The 19,825-nt window shown below is 40.0% G+C and overlaps 1 protein-coding gene across 1 annotated transcript in view; it reads right to left on the reverse strand.

Annotated features, from left to right (window-relative positions):
* Positions 1–19,825, reverse strand: part of cdh13 (cadherin 13, H-cadherin (heart)) — a 292,077-nt gene that overhangs the window by 50,494 nt on the left and 221,758 nt on the right. The window contains exons 9-10 of the mRNA XM_071458186.1: positions 8,944–9,126; positions 8,592–8,845 (exon numbers count right to left, since the gene is read on the reverse strand). Coding sequence (XP_071314287.1) covers positions 8,592–8,845; positions 8,944–9,126 — 437 coding nt within the window. The remainder of the gene's footprint in view (positions 1–8,591; positions 8,846–8,943; positions 9,127–19,825) is intronic.

Genomic DNA, 19,825 nt, shown 5'->3' on the forward strand with positions numbered 1-19,825 from the left:
ATCAACTTTAACATGCTTAATTAATTATGAAATTATGACAAATTGATCACTAGAACCTGTCACACAAAATTTATTATCATATAATTATCATCATCATGAGTAATTTATCAACTCACTTACTTTTTTCTTTTGAATTATATCAACCATTGCTGCCTGAATACCAATAACACAAATAGCAGCCTCGAATTTTCCCTACTGGCACATCTAGACAGAACTTTATTTCACTAGTAATAGGAAGTGAAGTCTTTACCGAGGTTAATCACACCCACTGTGAGAAACCACTACAAAAGTTAAACATTTCATGTCACATTATGGTCTGAGCAACACAGCACTGTGTTTGAAGTGATGCTAACAAAGATGCTAGCAAAGTAAAAATAGCTGTTAGTGAGGATTATCTGGTGTTTGACTAACATACAGTTGAGCTCCCATTCATTGTATTGATCCCTTTATTATCATTCAACTCTCAGCACTGCCCAGTGCACATGATGTGACTTCAGGGTGCGTTCACAGCATTGCCAAACAGAACAGCAGCCTATTTAAAATACTGTCCTCTATAAACTAACACATTTGATAAGTTTATTTTTTATCACCATTTTTATTTCTCTTCACTAAGTAGTACAGACGGAATATTGGTTGAATGAATACACTTATAAACTGAACTTATTAGACCCGAAAAATATATACACTGGAATCTCTGAGGGCCCCTTTCCCTTGTTCAATGAACCTATGATTTTTGTCTGCAGATTAGAGCATAAAGTTATGACAGAGGGTCAGACATTGACCATTTTAAGTAATCTCTGCCTCTTCAGAAATTACATACATTTTGGTTGAGACATGATCTCTAGCTCCCAACCCACAAATAAGATGTACAAGATATAGTGCGGGCAAGCATAAAAACAAAAGTAGCCTAGGAAGTAGAACCTACTGGACTGACAGGGGAGTGATGAGGGGAAATGCATCACATACTTCACCATTTTCAGTGCGATTACCACATAAATACCCTATAATAGTCTTTAGAGTAAATATAATTATTCAGGGATTTTTTCTGAAGAATTCATACTAGAAATCATTTTCAGTGGCTTGGCCTTCACCACCAGGTCAGAGGAGAAAAACAAAAAAAGAAAGAGGTGTTGGGAAAATATTTTTGAAAAATGTTGTCAAAAATCTGCGTGAATACAAATTTATAACACTGTTTTAGAAAAGGTTTATCATTGGTATGCGGGTTTAACTGGGCTACTTACTATAATCTGCACATGGAGTCATTAGGGAAAAATGGTAACTGTGTAGAGTATCTATGACAGTTGCATAGATTGTTGCTGATGACTAAAAACTGTTAAAATATCCACTATTGCTTCCACTCACTTGTTACTGTGGAGCTCTGAAGATTTAGCCTACAGACAGAATTTGTTAAGCTGTGTGGGTGACCAAGTTAGTGCATCTGCACTTTTGTTTTTTTTGCAAGGTTAATTTTTCATGTGATGTGTTGAGAGAAAGGGAAACATAGAGACGTGGCCAAAGTGGTTGTAGGCTAAATCCATTTAGTTGCGTTTCACTGCTTTGTGGCAAACTTCTGGCCAAACAAATGAGCTCTGTTGTTATGTGTGCACAGCCACTTCGAACTTTGGGCTAACTTTTGGAATTAGTTAGCAAAAGTTCATTATTGATTTTCTCTTTACTTTACCCTCCTGTTTCATCCACATTACTGTGTAGTTTGTGCACTTTTGCAGCAACCAGCATATTTTAACTGGCCCCGCATATCAGGCTGGAAACATCTGCAGCCAATCAAATCTTCATTAATGTCAATTCATTATTATTATTAAATTCTTGCAAAAGCAGTGGATGAATTACTACTCACTGCATTACATCATCCCCAGTTTGCTCTCTTGGTTTGTCTGGCTGTCATCTTCATGTCCTGCATCCTCTCTCTATCTCTCTCTTTCCTCCTATCTTGGTTATCCTGCGCAGACAGCTACAATTTCAGGATGATCTGAAGGTGATCACAATGTCTGATCTCTCTCAAGTCAGCCTTAGTAGCATTCGACACAGCATCACACACACACACACACAGACACTGTCATTCTCGCAGTCTGTCTGTCTGTCTGTCCGATCCGTCTCACCCTCTCTCTCTCCTCATCTCTTCACTTCCCTCGGCTCCTGCTGGTTTTCAGGCCTGACATTCCAGCCCCTCGTCCCTCTTCTTTTAAGTCCCATCCCTTTTAACTTGAATACGACCAGAGTGAGAAGTGAAAGCAGACAGGTAGCTACTGAATAATGGATGACCCAACTGTTTGAGATTCCCCCTATTTTCAAAATCAAGGTCAAGAACAACTTAAGTGTATGTTGAAAGAGGAGAAGTCACAATCGAGAAGTAGCTGAGTCTGGAGGCCTCTGAGTGTTGGCTAAACTGGGAAGTATAGTGCTGTGGAATGACATATACATTCAAAAAACACTGGAGATGGTTTTATTTATCTATTTCTTTATTGTGATTGCCTGTTTTTTGCTTCAAATTCAATCAAACAAATCATTGTTCAAGGCATTTTGTCCGTGTGGTGGAAAATCTTTGGAAATGTCTGGTATGTTTCGACCTGCTGTCAGTGTACAAAAGTGTCAAATATTTACTCTGATTGCCTGAAAGAAAAAAACATAACCTCACACGCTGAACGAGACAAAATACCAAGAATACAAACAAAAAGGACAATTTTCTTGACTGAAAAACGTTAGTCTCAACTCTGCAGTGATGCTACAAACTGCTGTGTTCAAACTATGAGTGCAGGTGAGGTTCCTTGTTTGCTGCTGAAAACACGGTCTCCTTTTCCCATCAAGCACCAATTACTTGAGTGTAAATAGTTATTTGACAACTGATGAGGGGCCTGTTGCTGGAAATGAGACCTAATTAAATTAGCCAGACTTCCTAATGACACTTCAAATTATTTCCTCCTCTCTTCACAGCCTACCGGATTGGCACCAGAGCAGCGTGAAGTGTCAAGTTTCAGATAGGATTTGAAGAATATCAGAGTAAACTTTCTGACTAAACTTTCTTCCAAATTTCAGGGTACAAATCTACCCTGAAGTGCAATACATTTTGTCAATGTCAGGTGCCCACGCACCGAGTAACACACTTCTGTAGCTGGAGGTTTACCAGAATCAAAAACATGTCTAACTTCCCCTGTATTCCATCCATGCTGTCACTGTCTCTCTGCTGTCTTCCTCAGCACTCTCATAGAACCATTCTGCCTGACTAAAGTCCTAAACCAGTAAAGAGCGCGAGAAAACTTCTTCTGCAGAAACATGAGTCAAATCCCCCCAGAGCCCAATAGTTTGGCCTAAATACTGAACAGGATTAAAACGACTCATATTTGCTGTAATTATGTAACTTGTCTGTTTATGAGGGAGAACAGGAGCAGGGACTATCTAGGGTCATTTTGAGGGAAAGAGTGGCATAGAGCGATAAATCAGAGAGGACAAACAGCCTGTTTTTAATTATTCATTTCATCCCTGTACTAAATAAGATAAATTAAAAACATAACTATTCTTTGCCCTTAGCAATGTTTTAATTAATGCTATTTAACATTTAAAAAAGAAACATAGAAATAGAAACTCTATTTATAGTTGCATCATGTGACTTGTGAACAGTAGATGTTGTGTGGAAGATTTCTTTTATCATTCTGTTTTAATTATATCTCCTCCAGAAAATCTTCCCCTTCCTATTATCAACAGTATGAAAGGACGGGAGAGAAGTGATGAGATCGTTAACGACTGTGAGAGCGGTTGGGGCTCATCAGAGTCTGGGCTACTTCAAAGTGTTTGTGGTCAAAGTGTAACAGATTTCATTTATTCGCTCAAATGTTACACCCCTGCAGGAAAATAACCTGTTTCTCAACAACATTAAGAAAAAAGCAGGTAAAGGAAAGCTGTGTAATAACCTGGATAATGAGATAGCCCTGACTAACCCTGCTTGGCTGTGGGCTAGAAATCAGGCTAATGACAACCTTTCACAGCACAGCCTGGTCCTTTCTACTACTACAGCAGTTTGAAGCATTTTCCTGCAGTCTCCATCTTCAAATACAATCAATTGCTGAATCAATCAGTTTGAGTGATTAGACGTCAAATTAATGTTGTACTTAAGGTCTTGATTTTCATTCTGTTTACCTGTGTAAAACATGTATGAAGACAAAAGCTGCAGTAATTAATACCCCATTGGTCATTTCCTGTTCATAGACAAAGGGTCAGACTGACTCCTACACCACTTTATCCCTTTTGCTATCCTGTACCTGCCCTCTGGATGTCCTCAGTGAGCTTCCTGCAGCTGCAGGTCACCTGACTGCTGCTGTCATCTCCACCTGCATGCACACCTGTGCTGCATCATTGAAGTGTGTTCAGACCAAAGTTACTGACACTTATTCTCTGATTTTGTCGCATTTGAGCCATTGATGCTACCTTCCCTGTTCTTTATTACCTGCTATCATGTTGCTGACTCCTTGACAACAGACCTTATTCACAGAAGATGTTTTGATAAATAATCCAATACATGATGACTGAATTCCATTTAGCTGCCTAGCTTTAAGAGTCCTGGTGTTGTTCATGCTGTCTTATTGTCACATTGGCCTACTGACCTTTGCACTTTTGACTTTCATGGCAGATTTTTTTAGCACAGGTGTAACTAGTAACATCGTGGTGGCTCTGTCACATTTAGAAAATTTTAAAGTCACAAATATTTGAACTATTATATTATATTAAATAATTTCAGTTCATTTTCAAGTGTCAAGCTTGGCATACTAAAAAGTAAATGTGTTCCAATTAGCCCAGCCACTTGATGACATTTAATTTTTGTCTTTGTCAGTTCGGTTCTAAATAAATGTTCCCTGCTAATTTTACTCCACATTTTGCTCACAAATAAAATCAGTTTTATAATAGAAGTCAGTTTCTCTCTCAAACCTGAAGAGACAGGTTTACTTCATTAAAAAACATTTATGTGGGCCCTGGGACTGACACACACACAGGTAATGCAATACAGTGATAATCAATGTTATTAATTACACATATGCTTCTATGACATGTCAGAATGTCTCACTTGTGAAAGCTGTATTTCTCTAACTCATTTTTTTGCCATCTGCATGCCTAAATGTCGATGGTGTGACAAGCAAATTTACCTTTAGTGCTCATCAAATATATTTCTAAAGGTGACATTGGGTGATTTTAAAATAGCAAGTGGTGATCAATCATGTTAAAATGTGTAATTTGGTGCAATGTAGCAGGATGGATGCTTCAGGGTTTTATAGATGTTAGTAAAGTACAGTCTGAACATTCTTATATGCAGTACAGAGAGGAGGTCTATCAGTTCAATAAGTGAAAACACTAGAGGAGGGGAGGTTTGGAGTATGTTGTGTGTTCACTCTGGAAAAGTGACAAAATAAAGTACACTTAAAAAATCTGCATTGCTTGATTTTTGATGGACACTTTTCTCCCACAGTGGAATACACAAAAGGAATAGTGGAGCTGCTCCCAGCTGGAAAACATTCTAACTGATTGTGGATGGTGGTGAAACAGCTCTGTGTTTATTTGCCTTGGCAAATAAAAAAAAAAATTCTATGAAATCCTTGGGAAAACATTTTGGTGTCTATTTGTGGTTGAAATGTTGATTATTGTATACTAGTTGCAAAAATTACAATAAGTATATAGTATACTGTATACTATGTGGAATAAGTATATAATATGGACTTGGGACACAGCAAGTGTCTCTAAGTTTATGTGCGTGAAGACTTGAGTTTCCTCTCACTGAGTTTAATCAGCTCAGCTGGTGATGAGGGACACGATTTTTCTGTAGAATATGTGATGAACTGCCTCCTGTAATTTGGTGCTGGCTAAAATGCCACCTGCATTGATGAACTGAGTTACAGCAACATAGCAAATATTTCATTCCCCACTGGAGTTTTAATTCCATCTGAGAGGAACCTGGATCTGCTTTTTGTGTCGAGCTGCTGTCCAGAAATGTCACACATGACAGATTTGCTCAGGTTTTGAGAACATGGGTGACCGCTCCAATCATTATAATTATAATTCACAGGAGGGCCCCAGGTAACAACAGTCCTCAGCATTAAGTTGAGTTGCTAAAACAAATTTAGCAGCTGGCTACGTTATGACCCTGTGTTTCTTCACATGCTGTTTATTAACAAAAAGTGCACAGACCAGACGGTTATAAAAAATATAAAGTAGGCCTGAGCGGGTCTCTTTATGTGCATTAATATTCCCCATGTTAACAAACTGGCTCAGAGGTCAATGGTTAAAGAATGAATGTTGTTCTCACAAATATACACAGTCACTGTGCTGGACACTGAGTGCTGCTGACTCTGAGCAGCAAGTCAGACAGATTGTGTTCCATGTCAAATGCATTTGATGTGCGCATCCCAGAGGCAGACACACTGAAACACACAGACGCACAACACACAGCCTACCTGCACAGTTAGATACTGTAAGGGAAGGAAAGAGGAAGGTTTTTTTTTGTGCTATTTCATTCTGCATGGGCTACCTCAACCATCCAACTGTCTGTCTTTCACAATATCCTCAACCTGCAGGTCACAGTTATGACACTTCAAAATCACTGTTATTCCCAAAATGTCACAGGATGAAATGACAACAAACACAGAGGCCATGAAATAAATACAGAAATGTATGCAGCAGATAGGAGGAGCGGAGCAGGAAGGATAAAGTTAGAAGGATGCAGATCTGTGCCTTTGAAGATGAGTCAAAGATGCAACAAAGATGCCAAAAACACAGCGTCTGCTGTGGCTATAAATAGATGGAACATCACCAAAATCTCAAGAAAACACTTTTATCTGATCAATATAGCTAAAAAGAAAATCAACCTGAGCAAGTAATATAGAAAATCATGCTGTTATACCGTTCAGTGTTTGTTCAATGACAACATACCACTAAAACTTGCGTCTTGCACCAGTGGAATTTTTTTCTGTTGGAGTGATATTCAGAAGTGGTAAATGGGTTACTGAAGGACAAGTAGATAAAATTCAAGACTGAATTAAGGACAAAGAAAAAGAACATTAAACTTTTTTCTACCTCCTACTGGGTTTGGCTCAGGCTCCCCTCAGCCATGGATGAAATCAGTGTTAACATAAAAAGATGCAGTTTGGTTTTTCAATACATTTCTATTTTAAGTGATATCATTTGAATCTTCCAATTAAATCAATTTAGAATTAATGTACAAGGTACAACTGATCTAAGATCCCTTTTAGTCATGTTTTCAGTGCGGCTCTATGTGTCAGTCAGTCCATCACCTTGAACCACACTAACATATCTGCGGCTATTGAGATTTGGTACAAATATCCATGGTGCCCAAAGAATGAATGTTAACAAGTTCTGTGATCCTATGACTGGGCTGTGTTTCATGACTATGGATATAGATTTAGAATTGGCTTTGGGGCGACCCATACTGTTCAATAGAGCGTGTTTCTTGATCTTCCCCATTAAAAGCCCCAGAACAAAACAAAAACTGCCCGATTATTCAAGTTTGTGAGGCCACCAGACCTGATGGGTGATCTCAGCACTAGCTCCATGTTATGTAGCATTTGTTACCCTCAAAGTGACTACATGTTTTACAGCACATAAAGCTCCATCAATAATTTAAAGTAAAGTCACGATCTGGTGGGTTTTATTTCCCTGAGTCATTATTATCCTCCGTGTGTTTACTTAAAACTATTTTTAAATGATGTGTAATGTCAAGGGTGCAGAAGAAGAGCAAACTAAATTGAGTATCAATTAGATTTGAAGGCCAATAAATGCAAAGATGAGTTTTCAATCTTGTAAAAGAAAGTGCAGCACATGCTATGGGGCTCTGTCTGGCAGCAAGAGGAACAATTTTTATTGCAGCACATAGTGAAACTAATAGCCTCCCTGTTATGATGGTAATATTTGAGAGAGGGCTTTTTCTGTAGCAGAGTTAAAATTAATGAGCTGCCCCACTTTGACTTTACGGTTGACTGGGGTGAAAAGTTTGACCTGTGTCAGTAAATTGCAGATTGTCCAGGCAATATATTTCATCTGTTTACACAACACAGACAGATAAAGCAGCCTAACAGGTAAAGAAAACAGTGGAGATGAGGAAAATAGGAATGGAATCAGGGCGAGGAGATAAAAAGGTGGAGTGATGAGGGCTCAGAAACAAATGACAGAGGTGAGAGCTGACAGATTGAGATGTCAAGACAGCAGGAAAGTGCAGATCTGACAAACTGAAACTGTGGTTCTTTGACACTTTGCTACATGTCAGATCACCTTGTGATCATCTGACAGGGAGAATAATCCAAACCTTGCTGACTTGACAAAACTCTTTATGTCAAACAAAGCTTTAAAAGTCCCTTAGCAAGTGATTCTTGATAATAATGCTCAACTCAACAGAGTGAAACTGAATGAAAATAAGACAGCTCATAGTGACAACTTTGAGCTGCGAGCTACAGCAGATGACGTTCAATCACACAACACAAACACGCTCTCTCCCATGCTTTCTCTCCTCTCATTTGCCTTCACACAAGACAAGCAAAATTCTGCAGCTCGATTTCAATTAGTCTCACTTCGACTCTTACCAGACGCTCTGTATCTGTAGTATATCTGGATCTGTAGCATTGAGTGATGCTACGAAGCTGCCCACGGGGATGTTTTCCATCCTGGTGACTGTCAGGGGATCGGGAAAGAAGACAGGGCCCTCGTTGACGTCGAGGACTGTGACATGGACGGTGGCTGTGGCGCTGGGGCCATAGCCAACATCAGGAACCAGAGGATCCTCATTCTCTACCTTGATGAGTAGTGTGTGGAATGCTGTGGTCTCGTAGTCCAGAGGCTGAAAGGGGAAAAAAATTATTGAGGTAATGGAAGTGTGATGATGCCATTTAGTGCAATATACAGCACGAATGCATTTGGAGGTCTCATATACTATACCTTGACAACTGACAGCATTCCTTCATTATTGTCTGGGTTGGTTTGGATCTCAAAGCTCTGTGTAGGATCTCCGTTTATGATAGAGTAGATAGCTCTCCACGCCTCCGTGGCTGGATCATCTCTGTCGTCTACTGTCAGGTTGACCACCACCCCCGTCGAGCCCTCATTCACAGACGCCTCAAACTGCCAGGGTTAGGGTAGGAGTAAGGAGAAAGATAAAATACCATTAGTGAGAGAACTGGGTTGGAGGTCACCTCACAGCAAGAAGGGTTAGGTTTAGGGGTCTAGGTTTTTGAACCTGGGGCCTGGGGCTTTTCTGTGTGGGGTTTGCATGTTCTCCCCATGTCTACGTGGGTTCCCTCTGGGTACTCCAGCTTCCTCCCACAGTCCAAAGACATGCACATTAGGTTAAATGGCGATTTTAAATCGCCTGTAGGAGTAAATGTGAGCCTGAATGTTTGTTTGTCTATGTGTCAGCCCTGTGTGTGTGTCTCTGCCTCACTCAGCACTCCACCATTGTCTACAAGCCTTGACTTCAGTACCTGTACACAGCCTGAACAGCTACGTTTGATCAGTGCCTGTCCTGCTCTCCAGCCACCTGGCCACCCTGGCTCGATCCCCTCTTTAGCTTTACTTTGATAAAAAATCTTTCCCATGAACTGTGTGAACTGTCTCTGTGACCTCTGTTCAAAGGAAGAATTCACTTAATATTACAGTTGTATAATAGGTCAAAAAAATGATGTGAGAAAAAATTAGAAGGGAACAGATGTTTATGAACTGTTGAATGGAGCAATATTTTTATTGTTTTGTGTGCATTTTGCACGTGTCCAATGTGATGCACATTCATGCTTGCTCCTCTGCTAGTGGCAGTAACATGCAAATTGTTGAAATGCACCTTCAAAGACTGCAAGCTGGCAAATACGGACGTAAACAATGCAGCATTAAAAAATGGCTTTGCAAATGTTTTATGAGGATGGAAATACACAGCATGTGTGCATCTGTAAAATATTCTAAACACCACTTCAAGCAGATGATAGAATTCCATACAAAGTTGCTTCCTCGCAGTCATTAGCAATGTCCAATCTTCAAGCCGACTTTCAACTTTTCATCAACGAGCTATTATTGATCTGGAACCTGGTATTGAATGCAAAGAAAGCCAAATAATGTTTTTCACAAAAGGCACATTTACTTCTAGTGTTCCTAACATACAGTGCCTTGTGAAAATTTTTCTTCTGATGGACCTAATAGTCCACATTAGTAAAATGGAATAGACTAAAAAAGTGAAATGCCATAAAACAAAGCTCTTCACTCCGTTTAACTTGACGTATCAGGTGGAAGTAAACCAGGCTGCTACCACATGCCACAACTCAGTGAGAGTGGTTGATCAATGGTGTGAGTCACTACCCCCTTTCATTTCTCCATTTTTGTGTCATTTTAGCGAAGGTGGTCTTTCATGTTTTATTCTTGAAATGCAGAACAGTGCAAATGCTGCAGTGTCGCATGTTCAGATATGATGTGACAGCTTATGACATCAGACACAGTAGAGCTCAAATTGAAATAGTCAGATTGATGTGGCCATATACATGGCTTCATCAACATGTTATATTTTTATTCCTGTCATCACTGTACAAGTTAAATGAAAAACCACACAGCCTGCCTGGCTGCAGATTTGTCGTGCTTTGTGTTCACATTGTGCCGCACTGCACCATCCAGACAATATGATTTCCTGGGGAACCCACTTTTTATTTGTTGAGCTGTTGATGTCATACGTCACTGCAATGAACAACAGTGGTGTGACTGGCTGAGAGTGTATTTATTAATCACCACACCTTCTGATCTACACTGTCCTTCACACAGCTCTTTTGCACTTTGCATTGGTGCACCTACATGAACCAAGGGGCTGCTGGATTCTACACAGTCTGTGTGCTTAAGGCCTACTGCTTTGGGCTTGTTCTTGTGTTTGCACAATTAAAACAAGGCCCTTAATGTCTGATATTATTTGTGACATTTTTGCTTTTGAACTGTCATATGAAAACAGGGCGCCCATGTGAGACAGAGAGTGACTCTGCTGTCACAGGGCCAGCCTGTATAACTGAGGGCTGAACAAATTCTCAGAAGCTGAGGCTGAGAAGAAGGAAGCAACTACTGGAAAGAAAGACAACAAAGAAATGTAACAGTTAATATACTGCAGAGTTTCATATTCTGGAGAAAAACATTTACATCATTAATTCACAGGACAGTAAACACTTGAAGTCATGGACAAACAACGCACACAGCAAAATAAACACTATTCATGTCCTCCATCATTGATTCCTCGCAGTGCATCTCATTTATTGTCTCATCAGAGTCAATCACTCCCCTCCTCCCTGCTAATTGTTGCCAGCAGACCTCAGTCAGCTTCCTATCAATGCATTCCCCCAACAAGGCTCCCACTAAAGACTACATCGTGAACAGAGATACCCTTGCAGAAGCTCCAGCAGGCCAAAGCAATTTTGTTGCGTATACAATTGTGTGTACGTATGTGTGTTAGTGTCAGGACTATTATGGTGTCAGAGCTTACAGTGTAATCTTTCCGACACAGAACACTCTGTTTAAGGATAGTGCTGGTCCAGCCTAGATTACTGCGTCTCCTGTCAGCCCACGGTATTGTTGTTTCACAGATTACCCTTTTACCGCCTTACACTGCCTGGCTCCATGCATTTATCTGAAGAGAGACAAACATTGATTACTTCTCTTTCCTTCCCTTTCTCTCTTTTGTTATTCATCCAAAGCTTGCTTAAAAAAATCACTTTGAACAATTCGCTGTCATTTAGGGCACAGAGAATAGAAACAGAAACACAGTGTTCTTTTAAGAAGGAGTTCATGTTTGTACCCAAACAGGCGTTGTTGGTCCTTTTGTCCGGTAAGCCTGCAGCAGTCTGCTACAAAAGTATAAAGTGAAAATTAGGAGGCTGTTGGAAACATAAAAGAGCTCAGTGTTCTCTTTTTTTTAACAAGTGGGATGCACTGGAATTTTAATTTGAACATGGACTGCATTAGCTTCAGCGAAGAACCTTGAAGTTATGAAAGCCATTTAAAAAATATTTCCTACAGGCAGAGGTTAAAGCAGGCCGGAATGATCTGGAACCGTGTTCCAGCACCTTCGATTAATAAGTTAATAAATCTGAGTGTCTAAACAGAGAGTGAGACAGATGAGCAGACACACACGGGTATGAGAGAAACCCCTCCCGGCAGTTCATCACACAAGGCAATGGTATTTTTAACTTCAACGATGTAGACGAAGCAATGCCCCACCAGGAACACAGAAAAAGCTGTATGTTACAAATTCATTACGTTATTATAGAAAGATAAGCTCTACGTGACCATTGTTGATTGACAGACAAATGCACTTCCAGTTTGAACAGCCAGGCTACTGCTCATGTGACACAAAGCTGGACTGGCATTAAATAACCAACCTTAGGTTTCCCCCACCTGACAAACCATTGGCATTGCTCATCCCCCTCCTCTCGACTTAAAACTGCAGTTAAGACACACTCAAACACAACATCTGCAGGCTCTCCCTCTCTCTCCATCCCTCTCTCTCTCTCACACACACACACACACACACACACACACACACAAATAAAGTACAGTCACACAGACAACAGCTGGGCAGATTGGGTTTAATCATGTGGGGCAGTCATGCGGTTAGACGAAATGCTGTATTCTGTGTGAGGTGGCCACTGGGCCCCTGCCCTGCCGCTGATAAGGCCCCAATTCCACCTGGAGCACAAAGCAACCAGTCACCTGAAAGACTAGAAGGAAATGACTAACTACAAAGCAGAGCTCCTGGCCTGAAATGACTTAAACACATTGAGAGAGAGAGAGAGAGAGAGAGAGAGAGAGAGAGAGAGAGAGAGAGAGAGAGAGAGAGAGAGAGAGAGAGAGAGAGAGAGATGGCAAAAGATGGGAAAAGAGGGTTAACCTTCAAGTTTGCTTTTATTCATGTGCAGGCCAAGGACCAAGCACACACACACAGACACACACACAGACACACAGAGAGAGAGAGAGAGAGAGAGAGAGAGAGAGAGAGAGAGAGAGAGAGAGAGAGAGAGAGAGAGAGAGAGAGAGAGAGAGAGAGGGAGGGAGGGAGAGAGAGAAAGCAGACTAGGAGTTTAAATAATGAACACACAACACACATTTATACATGCACATTAGGGAATACACTCAAACGCAAACAGTACTTTGAGTAGGGAGGGTGGTTGGATGGATGGATGGATGGATGGATGGACTGATGGATGGATAGACAGATAGATAGAATTGAAGTTGCCATAAATCAAAGAGCCTTAAACTTCAGACTTTTAACATTCCGAGGAGTAAAAACACGTAAAAACAAGCGTGTCATTGATTTTCTGTTTCCCATCTCCTTTTATGCCTGACTTTTCAATAATCCGTCCCATAAATCTTCAGGGTAATGTCACGCTGTCAAAAGACAACCTGGTGTGTGTACGAGCAAAACCTGCCACCATCGCCACACATGGTCACTAGTTCACTTGTTCTCTCACTCTGGGATGCTGAGTGTGAGAAGACTCAACCTAAAAGTGGTCTTCTGCTTCTGTTTTAGTACAGAACCGAAAGTAGTAAACAAGGTGCAAGGTGCAGCAAAGATTTCTGAAAACACAATATAATGTCACACAACCTCCATCATGACACTGTCAACAACCCTCTGCGTGCCTCTTCTCAGACAGATGTGGGTGCAAGGGAAGCCTGAAATTCTGGCAAAGAGCCCGAGAAAGAGATGTGAGGCTTCAGAAGAATATGCACATCTGTCAGCTTTACCGAGTAACACTAAATGTTCTCTGGCTCATTAACACTACTGTGGAAATTGCCTCTTATTTCTTATACAGGCTTTTAATTTGTCTGTCATTGCCAGATGGCATTGTTTGCCTGTTACAAACCAGTGACCCAGAGCTTTTTCTTCTAATCTGACTGTTGTGCTGTTGTGTGCAGCGCTGTGGGCTTAATACATGGAAGGAGACTTTACTGAAAGAAAGAAAGAAAGAAAGAAAGAAAGAAAGAAAGAAAATAAGAAAGACAGAAAAAACATAAAAGTGGTTGTTTTGACTGTGATACTGGCTGCTATAAACCATCAGATTCATCAATCTGACTTTTCCATCTCCCTCTCACAGCTATACACAAATAAACACATGCACACACTTACAGTCAAGTAAGCACACATATGGTCACTCCCTCTCTCTCACACACAAACAGAGATGAATGGAGATCAACTTATTTCATTCCTGGATGTCTGTCAGAATGTTTTTATGAATACAGATGGCAGCTGGGGCTGCTCTGACAGGTGGCCAGACACATAGTTGAGCAGCTGTTCATTTGTCCTAATGAAAAGTACGTTGTGACACGTTCCTGCTGCCCCAAAGATTTTCTCTGACACGGAACACATAGGCACAGCCCATCACATTAAATCTCGCAAGACAAGACTATTTTTTGCCTCCAAGTAGCTCGGCTGCCACATCACAGCATGGATGCACAGCAACAGAGCCATTTCAAGTTCGTCTTGCTGGGCATGTTGGCTACTTTCTCACTACCTCTTTCTGAGTAGATTTTTTCTGGGTGTCTCTTGGTCCATCTCATCTTTCTGCTACATTTTTAGCATAACGTGGATATAACCATCATAGGATGTAGAAAAGGAAAAACCATGCACAAATGGAAAAAAATCATGTTGCACCTTAGAGGTAACATCTTACAAAATGCTTACAAGTCTTACACCTCTGAATGACGGAGACATGCAATAATTTTGTATTTCTCTGCCCCTTTGTAATAAAATACCGAGGTAGATGCCACAGATATAAAAGTCAAATTTAGAAAGAAATTCCTGTGAGTTAAACATGAATCATCTGCATTTTCAAACAGGCACTTGTCTTTCCTTTATCTGACTTCAAAAGCAGCTTAACTCTCAGCAGAACGAGGTGCAGACAGACAAAAATCTGTAAAAAAGGCACTATTTTCATTGTGCCAGCATGAAGCTGGAATGAAACCAAGTGCACATGATCATTCATCTTCCCACACAATTCTATACAGTGTCTGTGAAAAGGCTTTGCAATTTACCGCTGTTTAACCTCCACCTTGCTTTTTTACCCTTCCCCCCCATCTTTAATCCTGCATACAGTAAGTGTGCCTGGAGAGTTAATGAGCTTACCTGTGTCTTTATTAAATTTCAACAGCTTCTGCTCAGGCTGTTTTCAAAGACAGATTTTCGATGACATTCAGCAAAGCTGCTTTTCTACCTTTGCAGAACATGGCAGCCCTCATATTTGTCAGCACAGGTGAGTTCAAAAAGAGAGAATAATCTTCAAGCAATACAGACACACAGTGTGTAAAATAACCATGTGCTTCAAAAGCACTGACAATCATTCAAGTGTTACAGCTGGTGTATTACATTGGTTAGTGTTGGACAGTTCCTCTTCAATGCTCAGACTGGAGAGTTCTTCCTCTACAAGTCTTCTAACTCTCTGACAACCAACAGTCTGACAGTCAACACCTACTTCATGCCATAATTCAGAGCCCTCCCCTGTGAAAAGTATGAGTTTCCACTGTCAAAACTATACATCCACAAACATGCAACCACTGCTAAACCACTCACCATGAATGACTCTGTGGTGAAAGAGCTTCCTCTTCTTTTTAAAATTTAAAGTTGCACATTGGTGTTCAACAAATAGCAAAAAAATATGTAATGGTCAACTGTGAACTTAATATCTCAGTAGATCTTTTGCGCCATTTTATTTTACACAATTTTGACAAATTGTACATTGTTTGAAAGTCTCCTGACTCTATGTGTGCAAATTTGAGCTTTCCCATATCACTGCAACAACTTTGCAACAGCATTGGTTCAGACTTGTGGCTAAAAGCTCCTAAATATTTTCCACATCAAACCTTGACTCAGACCTTTTACCTTTGACCACTAAATTCAAATCAGTTCATCCTCGAGTCTAAGTGAACATTTCTGCCAAATTTGAGGTTCCCTCTAGACATTACAGAGATATTGACGTACATATGAATGGACGGACAGACAACCTGAAAACATGATGCCTCTGGCCCTGGCCACTGCTGGTGCAGAGGTATAAAAAATACTTACATTCCTGCCATGTTTGTGCCTGTTTGGTTCAGTCTATCTTATACTCACTCAGACTTTTTGGTTGTAAAATAAAGAGTTACCTTTCAAAGGAGCCTAGAGTTATAGCTGTAATCAAAAGAAGAACAATAACCTTTTTATTTTGGGTACTTTATTTGTGGGCTTGTCCACAACACTGAGGGTGTCTGGTAACAGGTTAACAACTGATCTATGGGGCTTTTACACAGCAGATATTTTTTTATTTGTCATAGTAGGCGCTACCAGTAACATTAACTATGTCTCTGCTCTATGCAGTAATCCATGACTGTGACAGTGAGGCAGCATGCAGCACACCAGGATCTGAGACTGAGGCAGCTGAATTGAATTCCATCATCATTCTTTTCATTATTTACATCTGTGCTCTTCCTGCTGTGACATGTCTTCCTTGAAGACATTTCTGCTGAGATTTTCTTTTGTTTTTGTGACTTTTCTTATACAACAAAATGGTACATTACTGCAGCCACCCGACCTTACATCCCTGACTACCTGTTATTAATGCCACCCTGAATTAAGATCATTTAATTATAACAGTACAGTTATTAAGGTTAACCTATTGCTCCATGCTTGGCTGTACAGTTTTTTTTCTTTTTCTCTTCAATTTTAAATGTCCAGTTCTTTTCCACTGCCAGTTATGGTGATAGTCAGGAGGCAGACATATGCAACTATCATGACTTACAGTGTTGCTTTTTCTCACCTGCTAGTGGGGAGATTCACCAGGAGGGTGAGGTGCCACAAGCACCCCGTAGCAATCACCAGTACAGCAAAGACATGATCCCACCCACAGACATGGCCAGTTGTCTTCGTCACAACATTCAAATAAACATAAGACACTACTACAGGAACCTGAACCCCAGTTCTCTATGGTGGTGTATGAAAATGTTGCCCCTTCATCATCTATGACCCCTTTGGATGAATGATGCAGTTGATGCATAAAGTTGTTAATTTGAAGCATACATGATTTTTACAGAAAGCACTTATTAAGGTATCTATTGGGGTGCTTCAGTACAGTCCATGTTTTTGACACACAAAATAAAAGTTGGATATTCATTTTGCAGCAATAAATAATTCACAAATAACAAATTAAAGATAAAATATAAGAATAATAAATAAAACAAAAACACATTTTTTATGGTTTGGAAAAATATGATTATAAACTTTAGACCTACAATGTAAGATCTTCTTTATGTAAAGGTGAATCAACCAGTAGCATTGGTTTTTCATGACACAGGTTTAAAGACTACCAGAAAAATCTAAATTCTGCTATTGATGTCAGTAAGAGGTTCCACATTTCTGTAAAGTGGTAAGTGCTATAAACAATATTAATACTACAAGCATCTAATGCTTCTAATGCATCTAATTTAGTAATAATCTTCAAAAAAAAAAAAAAGAAAACCTGATGAAAGCATCAGTCGCTTTTGAGAAAATAGAAAACTGTGAAAAGCTCTCTATCTTTCCAGATAAGTGTGAGCTTGTGTGGAGTCTGGCAGCTGGCCTTCAGATTTCTAACACATTAATATTCTTCTGAGCAAACTTTAGACTTGATGAACAATATCGCTTCCTATTTCAAGTGGTCTCTCACCATTCTTTCTATTGCTTCTTCAGTCTTTATCAAAAGGACTGAGGTGTGACCAGGTGAGCCAAAACAAGACTGATTTTTTTATGATTGGACTTAGATTTTTCCTCCATCTTAAAATCTGACCAATAAATTAAATCTAATATTGCAAAAGTTTTAAGGACATACTCACATGCATTATCTCAGCACATCTTGCTTTAACCTGATTTGTTTGTGCATTTATGTTTCTATTCTCTGTATCCACACATGCAAACAAACACATATGTACAATCATCCTTCTTAACCTGCCTCTAACCTGATTGACAGGGCACAAATCCCGTCCCATCCCTTCCTCTTTGTGACAGAGGTTTCTGGCCAACTATGCCACTGTATCACCCCGGGTAAACACAGCGTGTATCTCAGAGCTAGTGAAGCAATCATGCAAGGCCCGCACTAATCTGTGACACCCGTGAGCCATCCCTGAAGACAGACCAGAACTGACAGGGCCCTGCTGCCCTGTGCCTGGGGTTACACTCATCACCACTAACGTCTTTATCAGCGGGACAGATGGATTGCAGGCAAACATATTCTCCTGGTCATCATAGAGGAGAGAGGTAAGGAAAAAGAGAGAAGGAGGGAGGGAGTGCAGACAGAAAGACAGACAGGCTCAGAGAAAGACTGCAAAATTGAAGGCAAAAAAAAAATATAGGGAGACTGGCTGTCAGGGAGTTTGAGTGACAGGAGTGATAAGGTCCATCATGGTCTTGTTATGAGGAGCAGGGGGAAATAGGCCCAGTCAGACATGGCGTAGAATTAGCTGAGCCAGAGAGGAGATGAGACAGGGAGAGCAAGTGCTGAGGAATAGAATGAAGGGGGGATGAGGACAAGGAAGAATGAACAGAGAAGGCAAGAAACGTGAAGGGCAAAAGGTGGTCAGTGAGAGAACAGACAATCAGTGTCTCCTCAGATACCAGCATCAGCTAGTGCAAAATTTGACAATATCCCCAAAATTCCCAACTACAGTGTGAGTAAGTCAGAGTAATATCACATTCAACACAGCACCAAATGTCCCAGAGACAGTGGACCTAAAACTAAGAGTAAACACACACAGATAATATAACCCTATCTGTGACTGAGATAAGAAATTCATCAGGAGAAATATCCATTTTTGTTACAGGAGTGTTCATATTTGGAACTTTCAGACGACAGATCTACCAGGGGAATCCAAACCAGTTTTTTTGTTTCCGTCCTCAAAAAAAAAAAAAAAAAAAACAGGATTAGACCCTCACTATAAAAATTAGTAAAAAAGTAAGTAATAAAGATATATTAGTAGTAAGGACATTTAAGTTTAGGAGTTTTCTGATTTAAATGGACAGATGACAGATTACACAGAATCATTTGTCCTTAAAAGGAACTAAATACAGTTCAGGATGCTATTTAGCTAATTCTATATATTTTATGAAAAGCTTTGAAGATTCTCTATACGTTCACATTTCAGTATCACATCAGTGAAGGTTGAATTGTAATTTGATTGGTCCAATGTATGTGTGGGCAGGCACTAACTATGACAGTGTGTATTAGTCTATTAATTGTTCTCTGGACTGAATATGTCCAGTGGAGAACAGCAGCGAATCAGCTGGCGGACTGAAGCTTGAATGAGCTGTGAATGCAGACGCTTAACGACCTCCTCTATTTTTGATCTTATTCATTTAACTGATTTAAGTTTTCTTTTTTTGTCAAAATAAATTGAGTTTAGAAGAGTAAATTATTAATATTACAGCTCCACAGTCTATACAAAAGCCTACTTCAAATGTTAGTTTTCAATTAGATATATATTTAGATGCATATTACTGAGATAGAGTTGCTAGAGTGCTTGTCAGTTACGTCTATTTTGACTTCATCTTTATTTTACTTTCATGATTTTAAATCCTGTAGACCTCTATATAAATATTTACATAATTACAACTTACAAGCAACATAACAACTTCTGTTCATAGGTCAAACGAGGTCGTGACGTGCTTCAGTCAGAAGCGTATCATGGAAGTCAAGAGTGTGTTTCCAAGCAACACTGGCTATTATTAAGCAACTGCTGCCAGAGGCCTGAAGCTTCACAGCTGTGTCCTGCGTCGACATACTGTCATGGCTCTACAGTAGAAGGAGCT

This window comes from Trachinotus anak, unplaced genomic scaffold (genome assembly GCF_046630095.1).
Source record: "Trachinotus anak isolate AG129_WGS33_773 ecotype Australia unplaced genomic scaffold, CSIRO_AGI_Tana_v1 ptg000002l, whole genome shotgun sequence".
Classification (NCBI taxonomy): Eukaryota; Metazoa; Chordata; class Actinopteri; order Carangiformes; family Carangidae; genus Trachinotus; species Trachinotus anak.